At 48.5% G+C, this 19448-nt stretch overlaps 2 protein-coding genes across 19 annotated transcripts in view; one reads left to right on the forward strand and one right to left on the reverse strand.

The window, feature by feature from the left end:
• The window catches only part of Dnai1 (dynein, axonemal, intermediate chain 1), a gene marked incomplete in the record, with an annotated part of 68950 nt that extends 60914 nt beyond the window's left edge, over positions 1-8036 (reverse strand). The window contains 1 exon segment of the mRNA XM_013522970.1: positions 7820-8036. Within this exon segment, the coding sequence (XP_013378424.1) occupies positions 7820-7846 (27 nt within the window).
• A 185-nt stretch (positions 8037-8221) lies between these two features.
• The window catches only part of Fam219a (family with sequence similarity 219, member A), a 49795-nt gene continuing 38568 nt past the window's right edge, over positions 8222-19448 (forward strand). For 2 of the 18 annotated variants that reach the window (XM_013522975.1, XM_013522976.1), the window contains exon 1: positions 8244-8656. In XM_013522975.1, the coding sequence (XP_013378429.1) occupies positions 8597-8656 (60 nt within the window). In that variant the 5' untranslated portion in view covers positions 8244-8596. Of the gene's footprint in view, positions 8657-8725; positions 8844-9090; positions 9193-19448 lie in introns of those variants that run through there. The other 16 variants (XM_013522972.1, XM_005401064.2, XM_013522974.1 and 13 more) reach the window with 16 other exon arrangements.

A 19448-nucleotide genomic window follows, 5' to 3' on the forward strand; every position in this document is an offset into this window, starting at 1 on the left:
AAAAAAAAAAAAAGCAAACCAAACAAACCAAATCCAACTTTAGGCTATCTATATATATATACCTACCTACAAACCTCCACATAAACACTTCTTCTTCTCACCCTACTTTGGTTGAAGTAACTTGAGAAAGCCTCTGTTCTCTGCAATTTAAAGAGCTTATCTAAAATATGATGTGTTAGCATGATTTTTTTTTACTTTTTTGATGGCGTGAAAATGTTATGCATTCAGTAGAAACCATAGACGGATTTCTATCTTTTCCTAGGCTAGCAATTTGTGGTATGATACTTTCTCCAAAGGGGGAAAGTGGCAGTGAGCCACAGCTCCCACCTAGGCAGCCATGGGGTCTGGAAGGTAAATGGCTGATACTCCGTAACACGCTGTGCGACGTTGGTAGGGTATGTGTATTAAACTGACTTACAAGAGATGCTGGGATTACAGGCATGCACCACCGGATGAAGAGAGAAGTTGAAAATAAAGGAGAAAATTAAATAATAACTAGAACTAAGACCCCAAGGAGGTGGGAATGGATCAGCCGTGGGCAAGAGGAACACTCTGAACAGAAGAGGAGAAAAAATGGATGCAGATACCTGGATTAAAATTGGATTTGGAAAGCTATTTTCTGTTGGGTTTTTTTTTGCTTTTTTTCCGGTACCAGGAATTGAACTCACGACCTTGCGCCTGCCAGGCAAGCGCTGTGCCACTGAGCTAAATCCCCAGGCCCTGGAAAGCTATTAATTCTGAAACAGGCATAGGGACTAATAAAATACGGTATCTCCCATGGCCTCTCTACTTCTCCTTTAACTTATAATGGGTGTATCTGAATTTAGTCCTATTGCAAATCGAGGAATATAAGGGCCTTAGGGACAGGAAGAGTAGAGAAGATTTGGACATTCTGGGTAAAGAGAATCATTTCAAAATCATTAATGAAGACACAGAAAGAGGTGTCTATCCAAGGATCCACAGATTGTTTTATCCCTTTATACTCCAATTTGCCCCAAACAAAATTTGGGGCTGAATACATGACATTTTGAAATAATAAGTAAAAGACAAAATGGATGAGGGTAAAATGTAGGAAAATAAACTTAACACCAAGGGCTCTTACACCATAAACAGAATTAGGCTGCGTTTACCAAGATGGAGGCAGGTACTGCCTCTTCAGCAGGCCCAGAAAGAAAAGTTATTCAGAGTTTTGCAGTACATACCTTCCCACTACTCATTTAGTCACTAACAACTAATCCACCCAGTCATTAATCAGCCATCCAGTATTTACTAAGCAAGTCCTAGGATGACAGCTAAACAAACAAAGTGGAGTTGGTCCCCACTCCCAGGATTCTCAAATCTAGGAGAATGATAAATGAAGAGCACAAGCTCATCATAGAAACTAGAATCCAGTGACTCCAAAAGGTTGTGACACTCAAAGCAATGAAACTAAAGTTCGATCAACAACTGTGTCCTCTGCTTCTGCTATGAAACTTTGTCAGCGCTCAGTGACCGGTAGGACCGAACATGCCATACAAATTCCTCGCTGGCAGAGAACGGTTCCATGTGACTTGCTCACAGCTGGAGGCAGAGAATCAACATTGCTCTTTAGTATCAGTTTGCAGGCTGCAAAGCCCGGTGATAAGGCACAAGAGCCCTCTACCACTATTATTCAAGTACTTAGCAGGTACCAGTACTAACAGTGTGCTAGGCTCCACAGTGCACGGGGGAGGAGACCAAGTTCTGGCCTCAAATGCTCACAGCTGTTTTGTAATCTGATAATTGTGCATGACAAACCTCAGACCATAACTCTGAAAATAGCATGACTGTAATCATAACAAAATGAACAGCCATTGGCAAAATTTGTTTTCTAGTTATCACTTCCAGAAGGAATTCCATAACACTACTAGGGGAAGAGAAGAGAAAACTCTCTCAACTTTCTGCCACTAAACCTCAAAATTATCATCATCTGCATCCATTTTCTCTCCTCTTCTGTTTCAAAGTGTTCCTCTTGCCCACAGCTGATCCATTCCCACCTCCTTGGGGTCTTAGTTCTAGTCATTATTTAATTTTTCCTTTATTCTCAACTTCTCTCTTCATCCGTATCCTTCCCCCTCAGCATTTAATACATTCAAGTCCTACTTTCATCTTAAAACCAAGCCAAACCAAAACAAAACAAAAACAAGCCTTGCCCATGTGGTTCTCACTGCCTCCTCAGCTCCTTCAGTCTGGCTTTCATCTCGGAAGTGGTTCTTTCCGAGGACCCCAGTGGCTTCCCGATTTGGACACCTAACGGCGCGTCTTGGTGCTTATCTTCACCGACTCCTGAGCAGCACGCAGCGTGGCTGACCGGCCACTCTTGCTTTGGTTTCTGGGTCATGATTGTTCTTTATTGTCTTCCCTACTCTTCTGTTTACTTCTTCCTAGTGTCTATTTTGGATTTTTCTTCTTATGTCCAAATCACGCGTGCTGGTATTCCTCCCAGAAGCCTTCCCTGATTCGCCCAGAATCCACGCTAGGATATCCCACCACGTGCTTCCAGAGCAGCCGCTATGCCACTTCCCCCACCACATTCCATCGTTCACTCAACAATCAGTCATCTTTGGAGAGCTTCTGACATAACGGCTACTGTGTTAGGAGCTGAGAATACAGCACAAGCCAAACATCCATAGGCTCTGCTCTCATGAAGCTCATCATCTAATGAAACAGTAATCAAATAATTACACAAATCAGTAAGTAATTACAAACCATGATGCATACCATGGAAGAAAGAAGCGTGGAGCAATGAGACTATACAACAGAGAAACCTCAACCTATTTTCAATCACAGGACCGGAGACGTTGAAACCAGTTGTGGCGCTTGGTGTTTGGGCTGAAATCAGGGGTGAATACATGTGTGAGAAAGGGTGTGAAGGGGGGTCCAGACACAGGGACAGCACATGCAACTGAAGGACAGGAATCGTGAGCGAAGGGGCACAAATGAAGAGACCCAGGCAGCCCTCAGTCCAGGCAGGCGCTCGCAGGGCTACCTGGGAGACTGGGCCCTATCGCAAGCGCAATGAGAAGTCGCTCAGGATTGTAAATGGGGGACGGCATAATCAGAGTGGCAGTTAGAAAAGATCATCCTTGATGCGGGGTAGAGATGGACTGGAAAGAGCATGCATAGACGAGGGGAAGGCCAGTGTTATTATACTCGGGGTGAGAGGGACTGTAGGCTGGGTCAGAGAGCAGGAAAGGTTCAACGTGAGAAACATTTAGGAGCCAAATGTGAGAAAGACGCTACCCGGGGCCTGAAGAAGATAAGTGTAAGGATGACACTGAGATAAAGACTCACAAAAGTGAGGGTGTCTTACTTTGGACATACAAAAACATATCAACTTCTCTGAGATTCTGCTCACCTTCTGTCCCTTCATCTAAGGATCCCAGGCCCTGTAATCAACTCAAATTTTCTGAATTATCCAAGACTCTCTTTGGCCTCGTACCCAATCTTGTCCCTCACCCCTACATTAGTAACCCTTCATCTAGGTCAGGGATGGCGAACCTATGGCACACATGTCAGAGTGGGCTGTTTGTGTCATTGAAAGCTCTGAAATGTTCGCCATCACTGATCTAGATCAATATTTCTAAAAGTGTCCTAGAGGTCCCTCTTGAGAGACCACAGAATTATCCCAAATGCCAGTCTTTTCTTTAGCTTTTGTGGGCAAATGATGCAAAATTCCAGACGATTTTTTTTTAAATGGTAACCAACTGAGTTATAAAGGGGTACTAAAATTTGTTAGTCATAAACTAAAATTAGCTTTTAACTGGAGTTCACAGAAGACTCTAATTCGGTTTTCTGCTTAGAAGTCTAGCTGCCAGGCAATGCTTGGCAGTGCTGCAGAACTCCTCCTGCACATGTACACATGCAGCCAGATGGCATTCTCACAGTTTTCAGGAAGGACACGTTGTTACTGGGCATTACCAGTGATGTTTTGAGCTGGTCATGGTTTATGGTGCCTGGCATTCGTGCATTTTAATTACAAGTTATAATTCATGGAACTCCATCATGACCAATTCAATATGCCATGGGTGATTTGGTTAACTCAGCGGGATAAGGGATGCACCTCTCTAACCTTATTTCCTGCCACTTCCCCGCTCCCTTCCCTGCTGATCCAGAACATGTGTAGCAGGCTCCCACCTTAGGAACTTACACACCCCGTGCCATCTCCCTGCGACGCTACCCAGCCCCGCTCCGGTGGTCACATACCTCACTCTCACTTCCTGAAGGCCTTGGCTCAAAGGACATCTCTGTGAGGATGTCTCTGATCACCTTATTAAAATGATAATCTTCTGTTTCCCTGAATTTCTTACTACACTTATCTGATTTACTTTTCTCCCTGGGCCCCTTTCATCATCTGATTATTATTTACTGACAATCCACCTCCAGCTAAAAGACAAGCTCCATAAGAGCAGGGATTTCTGTTTTGTTTCCTGCTATATCGCCAATAATACCTGGCACACAGTAGGTACCCCACAAATAATTACTGAATGAGAATGATAGGTACATCATGAGTATTTTTTAACCCCTTGGTCTCCAACACCTAGCTCTTAAGTCACCATTAAATGTATGTGGTTCAAATTTCAATCATTCATAGCCCTATGGCCAAAGCAGATATAAACATGAGCCTCCCCCACAAAATGCTAATTTAGTGCATTTTTCTTGTTATCTCTTCCCACTAGGTGCCCTTTTATATCACTTCCCATCCCAGGCTCACTCCTTCCTCTCCCTCAAACACACGCAGATGAAAATTTCTGAAGAATAGCTTATGCACTCAGAATTCATATTCAACTCATTTTCTCAGACCTTAATATACCCCAGACACTGTGCTAGGTATAAGGGAATTAAGAGTGAACAAGACAGATCTGATCCTTGCCATGACAGACTTGATAGTATCGTGGGGCTATCACTCTACTGCCTCTAGAAAATAGACTTAAGCTCTTGTAGGAGAACATGAAAGCCAGATTGAGACCTTGAGAATGAACAAGAGGCCAGGCATGGTGGTGCACACCTATGATCCCAGCACTCAGGAAGCTGAGGCAGAAAGATCTCCATGAGTCTGAGGCCAGGTTGGGCTACATAGTGAGTTCAGGACCAGCCTGAACTACCAAGCAAGATCCCGACAAAAAAAAAAAAAAAAAAAAAAAAAAACTACAACAAAGAATCAACAAGAGTTGAAGGGGAGATTTGCAGTAGAGTAGAGCAGAGCAGGTATCAGCAGATTGAAACTATTTTACAAGGTGGCAGGATAGCAGCATTTTCAAAAGCCTCAAGGAGAGGGTATGGATATCACTTTGCAGAAAGCAAGTGTGCTTTGATGTACAAGGATTGTGGAATTTTCACAGAGCAATGGTGAGACCTGAAGTAGGATGAGTAGCACTGACCAGATAACGCAGGACCTTGTGGGCCATACCAAGCAAACCGGACTGTTGGAACTTTATCCTGAGAGCAACAGGAGCCTGTGAAAGTTCTGATCAGTGAAATGACATAAACAAGTAAAAGTCTAATTCCTCTCTATCCCCTAACAAACCCAATCCCCACTCTCCCTCACTGCTACAGGCATCTGAGTCCTATTTGCCTCCCCATGAACCCTTCCTGCTCTTCAGCCCCAGGGACCCCATTTCCCTTTCTTTGTACGCCTGTGATCTCTCTCCTCCACTGCGCTGAGTTCTGGGGCACACAACTTTTTAAACATCTCTACAGCATACCACACCCACCTAACGCTGACATCCATGGGGTTTTCACAGACAAGATGGTCTCAGGGAAAGGGAGCCGTTCTTACACCCTACACACCAATACTTACATTGTGCTGCAGTAACCCTTCCCTCTAGAGGACGGTGCTGACATGTGCAGGGCCCGTTGACCCAGGTCTGTCTCCCTCCTCTGAGCGTCAACCCTCTCCGCTCTCAGTGTGAGCAGTCTCTAACACTTCCCCTAACGGGTGAGAGAAACTCATCCGCAGCTTGTTCAAACTGTAAGATGCCAGGAAATGTTACTCTACGGTAAGAGAAAGCAGATCGGTGGTTACCTGCGGCTGCGGGCTAAGGAGAACTGACTGGGTTGAGGTCCAGGGAATTTCTTGGAGCAGCAGCCGTCTATATCTTGATTGTGGTGGTGGTCCACAAGTGTATAACTTTGTCAAAAACTTGAAACATGGAACTAAAATGCATGTAACCAGACCTCAGTAATGTCCATTTAAAAAAATGAACTGCCTAGTGGTCCACGGTCATACATGCCTGTAATCCCAACAATTTAGAAGGATGAGGCAGGAGGATTGCAAGTTCAAGGCCAATCTGGGCAACTCTGTAAGACCCTGTCTCAGAGTTTGGAAAAATTAAAAGGGCTAGGCATGTACCTCAGTGCTCTCTGGGTTAAAGTCTCAGTACTGCAAAACAAACAGACTACTTGTGTATGTTTTAAGGCTCAATAGGTCCAAACAGTACAAAAGCTTCAGAACAGTTCAATCCTAACGTAAAGCTAGGGCTTGGCCATATAGGAAGTCTCCTCCCTTGAAGGCCAGGTAAAAGCAGAGGAGCCAGTTAATATGGAAGAGACCAACCCAAAATACATGAAGCCATAAAAATAGCATGGATACAGACACGATTTCCTAAGCTCAATACACCCAAGCATGAGTGTGGAAATTTTAGAATAAATAAAGAATTAATAAATAGAAGTTCTGCTTTACAGAACTAGAAACAGTACATTAGCCTCATAGTGGTAAATCATAAAGGATTTCTTTTGTTTTGTTTTGTTTTTTTGAGACAGGATCTTGCTATGTAGTTCCGGCTGGCCTCCAACACTCAGCAGTCCTCCTGCCTTAGCCTCCCACCTGCTAGTATTACAGGCATGTGCCACCATGTCCAGCAAATAATAAAGGATTCGGAAAAAGGATTTCTAAAGGACTGAGCAAGTCAACCCTGTATTACCACAGAGGGCTCATCAAGCAGCTGCAGCTACCTTGCTTTCCTGGGTGAGGCTGGGAGGAAAGCAGAACTGCACTCAGCGGGTCAGCAGGGGGTGACTCTTGGGTTTCTTGAGAAGGGATGATGTCTGGCCAGGTGGCAACAAGGACATAATAATGTTCACAGAGCTGAATGAGTCACTGGGTGAGCCAGAGGCTCACGGGAAAGATGAATGTGAAGGAGGAGGGGTAGGGCTGGGAAGAGGCCTCTCTGTTCCTCCCTACCTGACCTCTCCCTCTCCACACATCTCTTAGAAAAAAATCCAAACCAAACTCCTGCACAGACCTACTCTCTCTCCTACACAGTTCTCTTGTGCCCACTGCAAGGGCTCCGAAGGGTCCAGGCCTGCACCCTCACTTCGTCGGGTGCTGCGCAGACAGCGAGGGTTGGAGAAGTAATTCCTTCCAGATGGGATGTGAACGCAACGAAGAAGGCACTGGTGGAAGGAGGAGCGGGAGTGTTAAGGGGCATGGCCTGGTCGGGCTGGGTCTGCAGAGTGAGTACAGCGGAGAGGAAAATGCGGAGAGGAAAGCAGAGCAGGCAGCCAGAGGCTTGAGACGCACGGGCCAGGAGCCGGGGTGGAAGTCAGGGGTCTGCAGGGAAAGGCCGGACACTGCACACACCTGTAAGACGGGCAGGCGATCAAAGTTCGAGCCTAGCCTGGGCAATTCATGACTTGGAGGGACCCTTTCTCAAAATTTAGGAAGAACTGGGGTTATAGCTCGCTGCGAAGGCCTCGGTTCAGTCCCCAGTACCGCAAAAACAAAGCGAAACACAGGCAGGGACGATCCGGGGTCAGCGGGAGATGTCAGCAGAAGGCAGGAGGTCAGGCTAGGCTTTACCTGCTTACGAGGCGGTTTCGGAGCCATCTCCGCAGAAGCAGGAAGCACCTCGACCCCCAGAAAGCCTGTGAAACGCTCTCTCGCCTGAGGACGAGAAGTTCGTCCCTCTCCTGGCCCACACACAGGAAATCCAGACTCACTTCCCAGTCGCAGGGGTGCTCTGGGGACAGCTGTCGTTGTGGGTCCCCGCGCCCGTGTAGGATAGAATCAGCTCCTCCTGGACGCGGTTACCCAGCAACTGACAGATAGCCAGGGCGCAGGCGCCGCGACCGCCCGCCCCCGCGGCCCGGAGAAGGGGCGGGCCTGAGGGCGAAGGCCCCGCCTGCGCCGCCGAGCCCCGCCCCTCGGGCAAGCCGACCGCTCCAGCGCGCTCTCAGCGCTCCGCCTGTGGGCGGGGCTGAGGCGCTCGGGCCCCGCCTCCTTATGAATAATGCAGTGTCCGGGCGGTGTCCCGGACCCGGAAGTGGAGTTGCCGAGTCACCGCAGTGGCTGAGCTGCTGACAGGAGGCGGCGGCGGAGGAGGAGGCGAGGCAAGATCTGCAGCTCCGCCAGGCCACAGCCGCGATAGCGCAGGGCAAGCCCACGGAGCCACGCCGGCCTTGGCCAGACTGCGAATCTCGCGCCCCCGGCCCACCGGTCCTTCCGTCTCGCTGCCTGCCCGCCCGATTCTTCCGGGGCGGCCTAGTCTGCACCACCCGCCGGGCTCTTGGGGTCCCGCGCGGTCCAGTCGGCGTCCCCGGCCGCGCCCGGCCCCTGGCCCGCTCGCTCGCCGGCACCATGATGGAGGAGATCGACCGGTTCCAGGTGCCCACCGCGCACTCGGAGATGCAGCCGCTGGTGAGGGGGCGGGCGGCGGGCAGGCCGAGGCCGGGAGGGGGCGCCCCCCGAGGGGAGGGAGGGACGGAGGGAATCAGGCCGTGGGGATCGTGCCGGAGGTGCGCCTTCGCATGGGGATCAGCCCTGAAAACGCATGACCCGAGAAGGGGCACTTGCAGGACGAGAAAAGCGTGGGAGAATGCGCAAGGTGCAACCAAAGGGACCCAGGAGGGCGGAGGGCACGGTGGGCAGAGGCCGAACGCCCTAGCAAGGATCGGAGGGCGGCACAATGGTGCGCACCGCTGGTGGAGGCGGACAGAGTGGCGAGGAAACCGCGGGGCGCCTCGGGCCGCGGGCACGCAGGCACCGGGGGCTGGGATGGGGAGAGGGGAGGCGTTAGCCCCGAAGGCCTCTGGTGCTTGGGGCGGGGGAGGGGCGGGGGCGCCTTCGGGCTGAGAGGGGTGGGAATAGGCTTCTGGGAGAGGAGGAGCCTGCCTGCCAGTCCCCTGCACGGGGACAGGGACGCCGAGCTGGGGCCGGGACCGATGGAGCTAGAGGTCAGGGTAGGACCCGGGAATTCCGTTTCTCTCGGAAGGGGAGTGCGGGCAGTCCAGGATGAGGGCGTGGGGACGGGAAGGAAGGTGTGCGGCAGCGATTGTGCAGATGGGAGCGCTCGGGTACGCACTGGAGGGAGGTGGGGCTGCGCCGGGCGGCCTGTGCCCACCGTTTCAGAGGAGCCCCTGTCATCCTAGGCCTACATGCTCGGAGTCTGCTCCGCGCCGATCCTGCCGCCTGTCCGCGGTCCCCGAGTCAGGGAGGAATGATGTCATCGCTGCCGGCGCCTAGGGGATGGAAGGGGGAGGGTGACGCGGGTCTATGGAGGCCAGGCCTAAAGGAGACCGTACGGTACGGTCTGCTAAGGCCCGGGGGTGGGTGAGTGGGGGCGACCTGACTAGTTTCTCTGCCTGGCAACCGGGTAGGAAGTGCAGAGGCCTCGCTCGCTGGTCTAGAGAGGGGCTGGGAAGGGAGCGCTCCGGCTGTGCTCCTGCAGCGCACCCTCTCTCCTCTTGTAGTCTGAGCTAGCGAGCTAGCGGGAGCTGGTAGGAGGCAAGGCAGGCCGCGAGTCTGAAGGTGTGGGTACTGTGTTCTTCCTTTCCTGCTGGAGCTGAGCTCTCCAAGTCCTGAAGTCCGGGCTTTTATAAAGACTCCTCCCTCTGTGTTAGGTAGGGTGGCCAGGAACATGTTGTACCCTTGGGCAGGCAGCGCCTTGGCTGACACAGTGCTTTGTGGCTTTTTAAAGCAAGTAACCTGCCCGCTGTAGTAGCCAAGATGGGCCTCGGCCGGGAACCATGACCGTACGCCACACCTTTTGGGGGATGGTGAAATCATAAGTGGCCACCTATTTGGAGATGAGTGGCTTTTTTCCCCTTTTGTGACTATTTAGTTCCAGAAGCCAAATCAGAAATGTACAATATTAATGGAAGTGTACAATATTACACTAAGGACAGAGATGTTGCAGGACTTTCGCCTTGCCTGATATCACCACTGGATTCTTTGGGAGCCAGATAACCCCTGAGAAAAGTTTGTCCCATGAACTTGAAGGACTTTGGGCTGGGGCAGGATAACTTTTCTTAATGAGTTTTCTATCTATCCAGCCAGTTTTACTTGTCAAACTAGACTGCCCAATTCCAAGCTTCTAATCAAGAACCAAAGCAGAGTGAGTAAAAGGGTTCAAGGAAGTCTGGAGAATGAAGCAGTGAGTTAATACTGGTCTCCTACCTGGGGTTGCTGAGAAGGGAGGTAGTGGCTATTCAAGGAAAGGGAAGGAGGACTGGGGCCAGAAGGATCTCTCCCTTGTCTTTGCTGCCTCTGATATTGCCTGAAGTTTATTGGTTGTTTTGTTTGTTTGGTTGGTTGGTTGGTTTTGGTTTTTTGTTTTTGAGACGGTCTCACTATGTAGCCCAGGCTGGCCTCGAACTCACAGCGATCCTCCTGACCCAGCCTCTGGACTACAGGCATGTGCTGCCACGCCCAGCCTTGCCTGAAAATCTTAATAGCAATTTGTGTGGGTAGAAAACTTCTGAGCTGCTTCTGGTCTGTGTGGCCATGGAGTAGCAAAATAATCTGTAGCAAGGAGGTATTTGTAAGTATCTTGTGAGCTAGAAAAGGGCTCTATCACTAAGCTACATCCCAGCCCTGTTTATTTCATTCTGAGACAGAGTATTGCTAAATTGCTGGCTTTAAATTTATAGTCCTTCTGCTCCAGCCTCCAGAGTTGCTGGGATTACTGGTGTGTGCCACTGCATCTATCTTAGACCCTTTTCTTAAAGGCTAAAGTACCCCTCTATCTGCAAGACAACACTGTGTTGAGGTTGAGTAAGTTTTGTGGAAATAGTAATATAGTCAATCCCTATTTGAGGCCCATAGACATTGTTCTGCTTCTTGACTTATGTCCCCAGGTTGTAGTCCAGAGACATCTCCAAACTTTTTAAATGCCCTGTATTTTATTAAGATCAGCAGAACCTTGAGTGGCATTTCCCCAGGAGCATTCATTTGGGCCATAAGGAATCAAGAAACATACTGTAGAGGCAAAGGGCAGAATGGATCTTTAGGGGTATTTGGGCAGACCATAAAAACTAGAGTAACAGGCCTGAACTATGCTATGATTTATTTTATTTTATTTTATTTTAGAGACCTCTAGGAAATCTCTTTCCTTCCCTGACCTGTTTTTCCACTTATGAAATGAAGACAAATTATCCCTTTAAAATTTAAACATTAGCTCCTCCTTCTCCCCATAAAGAATCACATAGTCTGACACCGCTGACTCAACAAATTGATTTACCAAAGAATTCTTGAACATCCTCTCTTCCAGATACTACACCAGATATTAGGGACATGGCCACATGGACGTGGCCCACCCTCCTGGAGCTCAGAGTTAGCACGTTAGTGAAAGTTTCTCTGCTTCTGAGCTGCCCTGAGGGGAGAATGGAGGCTACTTCCTCAAGCCCCAGAGAAGCAGGACCATGACCCCTCTCAGTACCCAGCTGAGTGGACAGAGGACTGTTAGCTGGGCTCAATCATGGAATAGCGCTCCCCACACAGTGGTGGAAGGAATCCAGAGACCATTCTTTATTGGAAAGATGAGCTGTAGTGGGGAGGGAGAAACTTATTTTTCCTCCCCCTTACTTGAAAGAGAAACTCAGCTTGGAAAGGAGGCCTGGGGGAGTGGCAGGAGCTGAGTGAGAAGGCACAGCCAGCCCAACTGGGTGTTTCCAAGGTGCTAATTTAAGCATTAGCTCTCAGCTAGTGGGAGGAAGAGGAGGAGATCCCAGCCCTGTTGTTGCTGCTGCTGTTGATACAGCTGTATGGAGCCTTGTCAGGGCTGCGTGTTTGCCTCTAAGGAGTGGCTTCCGTCCTTCCCCATCACATCAGTTATTTAATTGGCCTGGCGGTGTCTCAGCAGCTGAACCAAGCCTGGGCCTACCCCTGGGTTCCCCTGGGTCTCTTCCTGTCTCCTTGTGGAAAAAAATGAGAGCTCTTGGCAACCTGTTCCCTAGGCTCCACTCTTAGGCAGTCTTGAGTGTGTCTGAGAACAGATGCTCCCCGAGAAATTTTGCAGTGGCCTGCTTTATATGTCATTCACCTTACTGACTGAGGGAAACTCCCAGCTGCTCAAGGCTGTCTGCTGAGCAGTTGGGTTGACTTTGGGCGACCGTTTGCATGAGGAGCAGGCAGAGGCTCTCTGGCACTCTAGTCTGCTGAACAGGCTGGTGCAGCTGCACAATCTGTGTCTTTGGCTGTGGTTGGGAAGAAAGAGATTTGCTACAAGAAAAACAAATGGAGATTTTAAGCACTTAATTGTGTTGGGCAACACCCTGCCTCCTGTGTTCTCATAGGCCAAAGATACTTGAAGAATGGCATAAGGCAACAGAGAGGGTCTCTGAATGCCGGAGAGAAATGCTAATCTAGCCTCACTGAACTAGATTATCTGTTAACTCCTTGTTTAGTTCCTGAGTACTTGCTGTGTATCTACTCAGTTCCCAGGGCTTCAAGGTTACAGAAACAAGTTAAATCTCTGCAGTAGTCAGGAGAAGAATGGGCTCAAATGGTGAGAGGAAGGTTTTTAGATACGTGTCAGAACATAGTGGAGATCATGGAGCATTTTCTTGAGGAAGACTGGGACCTCCCTTGGGAGGAGAAGGGGAATACTAAGGCCCTGCCCTTTGACTACGGGAGCCTGGAAAGGCGTTTCAGACCACTACTGCCTTCTGCTGTTGAGGGACAGGGATAGTTAGGTTGTTAGTCCATTGAGTGAGCCACGGTGGCTCCTCAAAGTGGCAGAGAAAGCATCATAGAGACAGAAAATAGCCACTGTGAAAACTGACCCACTTGTGTTCTATGATTTAGGCACCGTTAAGTTGTTCCTTACAGTCAGGTGACTTTTCAGTCTAGTGGTGGGTTCTCCTAGTGGCTGCATGTGGCTCCTGACCCAGCAGTATTTGTCAGGCTCCTGGGGAAAGAACTGCTTGGCAGATCTTCCTTTGTTGTGAACAGAGGATCAGGTTTGCTCGGGCTCTCAGCCCCTTACCACTTGTCTCTTTATCCAGTAAGAACCAGCTCTCTCTAGATTGACGCTGAGCTCAGTAGTGCAGAATCTTGCTCCTGGAGCACACAGTCCAGGACACACTGAGGGAGTGCAGCAAGCACTACAAGAGAAGTGAGAACCGGGTCTCTCACCGAGTGCTTAGGGAGGGCTTCACAGGGAGGCAGTGCTGAACTGGCTCCTGGGAGAAGACTGCGACCTGGCAGACCAGCAAGATGAGTTGAGGGCAAGAATTCTAGAGCAAGGGCACGGAGGAAGAAACAAAAACATGCATCTGGACTGAATTAAAGGTTACTAAGGGAGTAACACGATTAAACCTGAGTGCGAGTTATCACTCCCGTGGTGAAGGAGGGGTTGGGAAAAGTGAGATGGGAGATGGGAAGAGTGATACAGAGGGAGGTGTGATAATCCTGGCAAAGGATGCTGCAGCCTGTACTCAGGCAGAGGCAGAGAGAAAGCGCAGAGACGCAGACACTAACAAGGTGTGGAGGCGGCTCCTGCATTTGAGGTGAGGTGGAGGGACAGGGAGTAAGGGACGACTCCCAGATTGCTGGCAGGGCCGCGGGATGAAGGAAGGGACTGTCGCCACCTCAGGAAATTTAGAGGCCCATGTACTTCTTGGCTGAAGAGACTGCTTGTAACAGAGAAGCAATCTTTTTCTCTGCTCTACTGCTAACGCTACATGCTTAGGGTTATGAAGAACCCAGAGGTCCTAGAAAGCCAAAGGTAAGAGCAGCACTGGCGCCGCAGCCTCCAAAGGGCTGCTGAGAAATGTGCTCACCTGTCAGTGAATCCTTTCCCCCTGCTGCCTTCTCTAGAGAATGCAAAAGTAGCGGTAGCAAGGAGCCATAGTGGGTTAGTGTTGACTTGGTTTTTTTCTTTAAGCAACACTTCGGTGAAGGAAAAATAAAATCCTTCTAATGTCGCAGTTCCTGGCCTGCCTGGCTGGCCTTTTGCCATCTTTTCAGTCAAATCTATGGTTTTATTTCTGGGCCTTTTCACTGATTCTTGTAGAATAGATGTGTGTATTCTGGCATTACTTGCAAAGGTCAGAATGGACAAGGACACATATTTTCCTTTTCTGAGACTGCCTGAAAGCTGTGCTTGAGCTGGAAGGCCAGGAGCTGCTTCTTCCCGCCGAGGTGCCACGCAGGCCCGTGGGCTGAGATCTCTGGCCGCCGCGGGTGCTTCCCGGTTAGCTGGGCACAGGCTGAGTCGCTCTGCTGCTCCTGACTGTATCCCAGAGTGAGCGGAAATGGAAAATAGAGACTTCTGCTCTGGAACCTGACTGGCCTTTGGGACCTTTCCTTCTCTTTGAAAGGGCAGATGGAGCTTTGTGTCTGGAAAGGGAACATGGAAACCGCTTCTTGGGCTTAGCCACTTTATATCTTCCAGTAGGCAATGGGAAAGTGGTATAGGTGACCCCAGAGGCTGTGGGAAGAGGAGGGTAGGCTAAGGCAGGTACCCAGAGGTTCTAGTTGAAGGAACCAAGAGGAATGGCTCATCTGGGTGCCAAGCCATTGTTTCCTAAGGAGACTGGTGAGAATGTGGCTTTTGGGTTGGGAGGAAGGAAGGAAGGAAGCAGAGACAGGACCAGCTCTGAATCTCGCTTTTCTCTAGAGTTCAGAAATTGGCACATGATAAAACAAACACAAAAGAAAGAAACTGGCACATGACCCAAAGGCCTTACTGTGGCGCAGCTGAGTTAACTCTGGGCTGCCGGGAAGAACTCTAGAATGGGAAGGTTCTCTCGGACAGGCCCAGAGAATCTGAACAGACACAGCCCAGAGGAGTTTCTTCCTGGGCTACATTCTTGGGAGTTAGTTCCTCGAATATGTTCTTGTGATGTCAAGCTGAAGATTAGATGGGTATGATTGTTGAGGGACAATGTTAAGTTTGTTTGGTAAGGTGATGTATGTAGGTGTGAGCACAAGCACAAGAGGGCTGATGGCCATGAAGGATGGTCTCTGAATGACCACGCTAGGCCCGAGCAGTGTAAGAATGACAGGAGGCCACACATAGGCAGAAAACCCTTGCCTGGTTTTGTCTAGACTCTAGTGGTTTGGCCACTAGACTCTTGACTGTGATAAAGAGATTCTACTCTATCTATGTAGAATAATACTTAAAAGAGCACTTTAAAATTTACTGCATTAACCACCCCCACACTGTAGAGTGAGAACCATATATAGTTTACTATGCAGTTAACTTAAATATAATTCTATGTAAGTTTTAAATGACTGGTAGTTCCCATATTAACTTTACTTTCCCCCCCGCCCTGGGCTGGGACTCGAACCTAGGGATTGCACGTGCTAGCCAAGAGCTCCACTGCTGAGCCGCATGCCCGGTCCATTAATTTTATCCTTATAAAGGAGCTGAAGCTCCCTAGCCTCCCATCGGCTTGGATCTGCAATTCCTATAACATATGTATGGTTAGTAATATTGTTCCTTCTTGTGGCTGGGAGGGGCTTAGTCGGCAAATTGCTTTGGGAGCTCTGTATATTCTATCCTGCCACAGTGTCCACTAGCATTTTAAAGTCCCTGAGAAGTCCTGTGTACTTTCCAGCTGTGTTTAACTTAAGGCTTCCCAAGCTTAACTACAGAACTTCCTTCTTTGTGTTACATCTACCAACTTACAGAACCCATGCACTACATGGAATATCCTTTGCAAAACTCCGCCTTAGAAGTGACTCCGTGTTCTGACCCTGGCTAGATTTACATTCTTCCCTATTCTTTTTGGCCTCTATAACCCACACCATTTTGGCTATATTAGTCTTTAAATGGGATGGTGCTGTCTTAGAATTTTTTTTTTTTTATATAGGGTCTCCCTGTGTCGTTCAGACTGGCCTCAAACACATGGCAATCCTCCTGCCTCAGCCTCCCAAGTTCTGGGATTACAGGCGTGGGCTGCCGTGCCTGGCCAGATGAAATGCTTAGTAAACGTTAGTCAGGTGCAGAAACAAAGTGAATGCAAATGTCTTGTTTTTCTGTGATATTTGTAAAGGAATTTTACTTCCTCATATCCCCGCTTTCTTTTTTCTTTTTTGACAGCTTTTTTGAGTTATAGTTCCTATATTTCATACATTAACCATTTTTTATTTTACTCTTAATCCTGGTGTGGCTCCCTGCTTCTCTTTTTACCTGTGGGGTGCACCCTCTCCTGTTGTATTCTCCCAAGCAGTAGAGAAAATAAAGATTATAGTCCGAATAATTTTTTCAGGAAGACTACTACCTGAATTGGAACAGACTCCCAGCTTAGAGGACATCTTAGTACTTCATCCAAAGCATCATGAAGCATGGCTACTACTTATAATAGCCCAAGATACTCCTACATAATCATTTTACTTTCCTACTCCACAGGCAACAGACAGGGTGGATAATCGGCAGGTTTCCTCCCTATGCTAACACCCATTTAGTAGTAGTGGCTACCTGGAACATTGTGCTAAGGCGGATTTTGAGACAGAGTCCTGGTTTCAGGAGAAAGCAACATGGTTGATTTTCCAGGTGTGTCAGTCCTTAGCAGGGCAAATAACAGTTCTAGTGTTCTGCTTGTCATTCTGGCAGCCCTGAAGTGTAATAGTTATCCTGGGCAAAGAATACAGGAGAGGGAGACTCCGGAGGATGTTAGCCAGCTCAGTGTCTCACTGAGGGACTGGAATCTTATGATATGGCTCTTCAAGAAATGAGTGGAAAAAATTGACCTTCCCTAACTTGATCTTCCTAACCTGACCTTCAGCATTAGTTGCTGCAGGCTGAATTCATATAAAGTTAATAATGCTTTGGTAACAGACGGGCCAGGTGAGAGGAATAATCTTGACTCTGCGGAGTAGATAAGAGGGAGGAGGAGGCAGATTCAGGAAGAGATCTCATGAATGTCATATGAATGGTTGGCCGTGCTTAAAATGAAACTATTTGCCCTTGACCAAACCCAAATGGAGTAGGCTACCCAAAGAGTCCTTAAGGCAGCAGGTACGAGAGGTGCAAGGCCCTAAGCAGACAGCCACAGCAGTCTCCCCACTCCCCTCGCCAGGCTACAGAGCCTTTGTCTTTTCCTTCTGCCATTTCCCGGGAGACTTGTTTCCAACTCCCCAGTCATCCTAGCTAGCCTAGCGAGCCCTTTCAATATTGTTTACCCTGGAAGCTGGACACAGACCTCTGCACGTGATCTGACCAGCAGAGGCAACTGTGGGACTGCTACGACCCACAGTACTGATATCATACTTTTATATTGTCAGTTGAGATTTCATGATCGCATTTAATAGCTATAGATATTGTTATAGACTTGGGACATATGATATGAAAATGTTCATATCCTTTCAACAGTTTTATGTCTAGAAATTTATCATATGAAACTAAATATGTATACAAAAGTATAAGTACAAGAATTATTATATTAGAAAATTTTATAAATCTAAATTTTGGATAATATAAGATTAATTATGGTACATTCATAAAATAGAATTCTTCTGGGTGTGTGGTGGCACATACTAATACTTCCAGCACTCTAGGAAGGAGGAGGGTGCCTAGAGCATCCCAGGAGGTCCCAGGGCCAGTGGGTGCGAGTAGGAGCCCCCACCCCATGTGCCCTGAGTAGCAGTTCTTGCTGCTAGGCCAGAGGCCAGGACGCCTGGAAGACTCATTGCTCTTTGACCATGCCCTGCTCTTTAAGAAGCGGGAGCTAGGACTAATATTCCAGCAGTGAACATGACTCTCTGGTTGGGCAATATAAGCATGTTCTAGAAAATCTGCTCTGGCACTTAGCACAAGCAGCACTTTTCTCATTTCCTGTAATGTCTGATTGCCGTCATTCTGTATTCATGGTCTGTCACAAATATGCCACCTTTTACATGTGCCCTTTTCTGTCCTTCGGCGAGAGACAGAGTCCTGGGCTGCTCCATTTTACCTGCCCTATGGCTCTCATGCGTTGTCTTTGTGCAAAGTGCAACTGTCTTAATCCTATCTTAAATTCCTTTTTAAGGGGAATGAAAAGATGTTTCCAAAACACCTGAGCCGCCTTACGAGAAGACTGGGACAGAAGTGCAGAGAGGCTTGCTTATTCCCCAGCTGGAGGTCGCACGAGGTAGACTAGACCCCAGACACCCTAACTCCTAGGCCCACGATATTTCTTGCACAGTTTGGGACCTAGTTCAGTTCTTGATCAAGCTTAAGTTTTCCTCTGGCCTGTGAGGCATCTACCCCAGCCTTTTGCCTTTCAAAGCTGTTTATGTCTACCATTCATTTCAACTTTCTTGAAGTTACTTTCTGGAAAGTCAAGCCGAGTCTTTCACTTTCTCTCATCTACTGGCATCTTGAGTCCTCCTCTCCCCTTAAGAATTTTGTCCCAGCTCCTTTTCTGACTGTTTCATTCTTACCCATCCTTCAGAGATCACTAATAATCCCTGTTATGGCTTAGATCTAAGATGCACCCCCAAAGTTTCATGTGTTCAGAAGTAAGGCCTAGAGCGGTGGCTGGGTCATGGGAACACTAACCTCATTAATGGATTAATCCTTTGATGAGCGCTTAGCTGAGTGGGCTGTTAGGAGGTTAGAGGGAAGGGGAGGGCAGGGGAGGAGAGGAGAGGAGAGGACAGGATAGGAGGGAGGAGGGAAGGAGAGGGGAGGGGAGGGGAGAAGAGGGAAGAGGAGGGGCCCTGTTATAGGAAGTAGGGCACGGGGTGCTGGCCTTTGAGGAGTGCATTGTTCATCCCAGCCTGAAGGATGGGTAAGAATGAAACATCTTCTCCCCCACCCCCCGCTGTGCTCCTGGATGCTGTGAGGTGAGCATCTTCCCTCTGCCAAACCCCCCGCCATGACTTTTCAGCCTTGGAACCATCAGATCATGAGCTAAAATCTTGGAAACTGTAAGCCAAAAATAAATAAATCCTCTAAGTTGTTTGCTCGGGTATTTGGTCGCAGAGGCAAAGATCTGTCCAATACCGCCTTCTTTACCTTCTCCAGGAAGCCTTCTCCAGCTGTTCTAGTGAGCCCTCAACCAGTCGCAAAGCCTGCGTAAACAGCACATGACTCAAAACATGTGATTCCTGACTCAGGGTGTCTACTTCGCTGTGTTGTGTGGCGAGGCTTACCCCCAACTCTCGTTTGATCTTGGCAGGTAACTTCTTTCCTCAGAACTAACCACCCAGGGAAGAAGAAACTTGCTTTCATGAAACGGAACAATCGAGCTGACTTTATGGTAACAGAACAGGAATAGTG

Source organism: Chinchilla lanigera, unplaced genomic scaffold (genome assembly GCF_000276665.1).
Source record: "Chinchilla lanigera isolate Chin_1 unplaced genomic scaffold, ChiLan1.0 scaffold00071, whole genome shotgun sequence".
In the NCBI taxonomy this organism is placed as follows: Eukaryota; Metazoa; Chordata; class Mammalia; order Rodentia; family Chinchillidae; genus Chinchilla; species Chinchilla lanigera.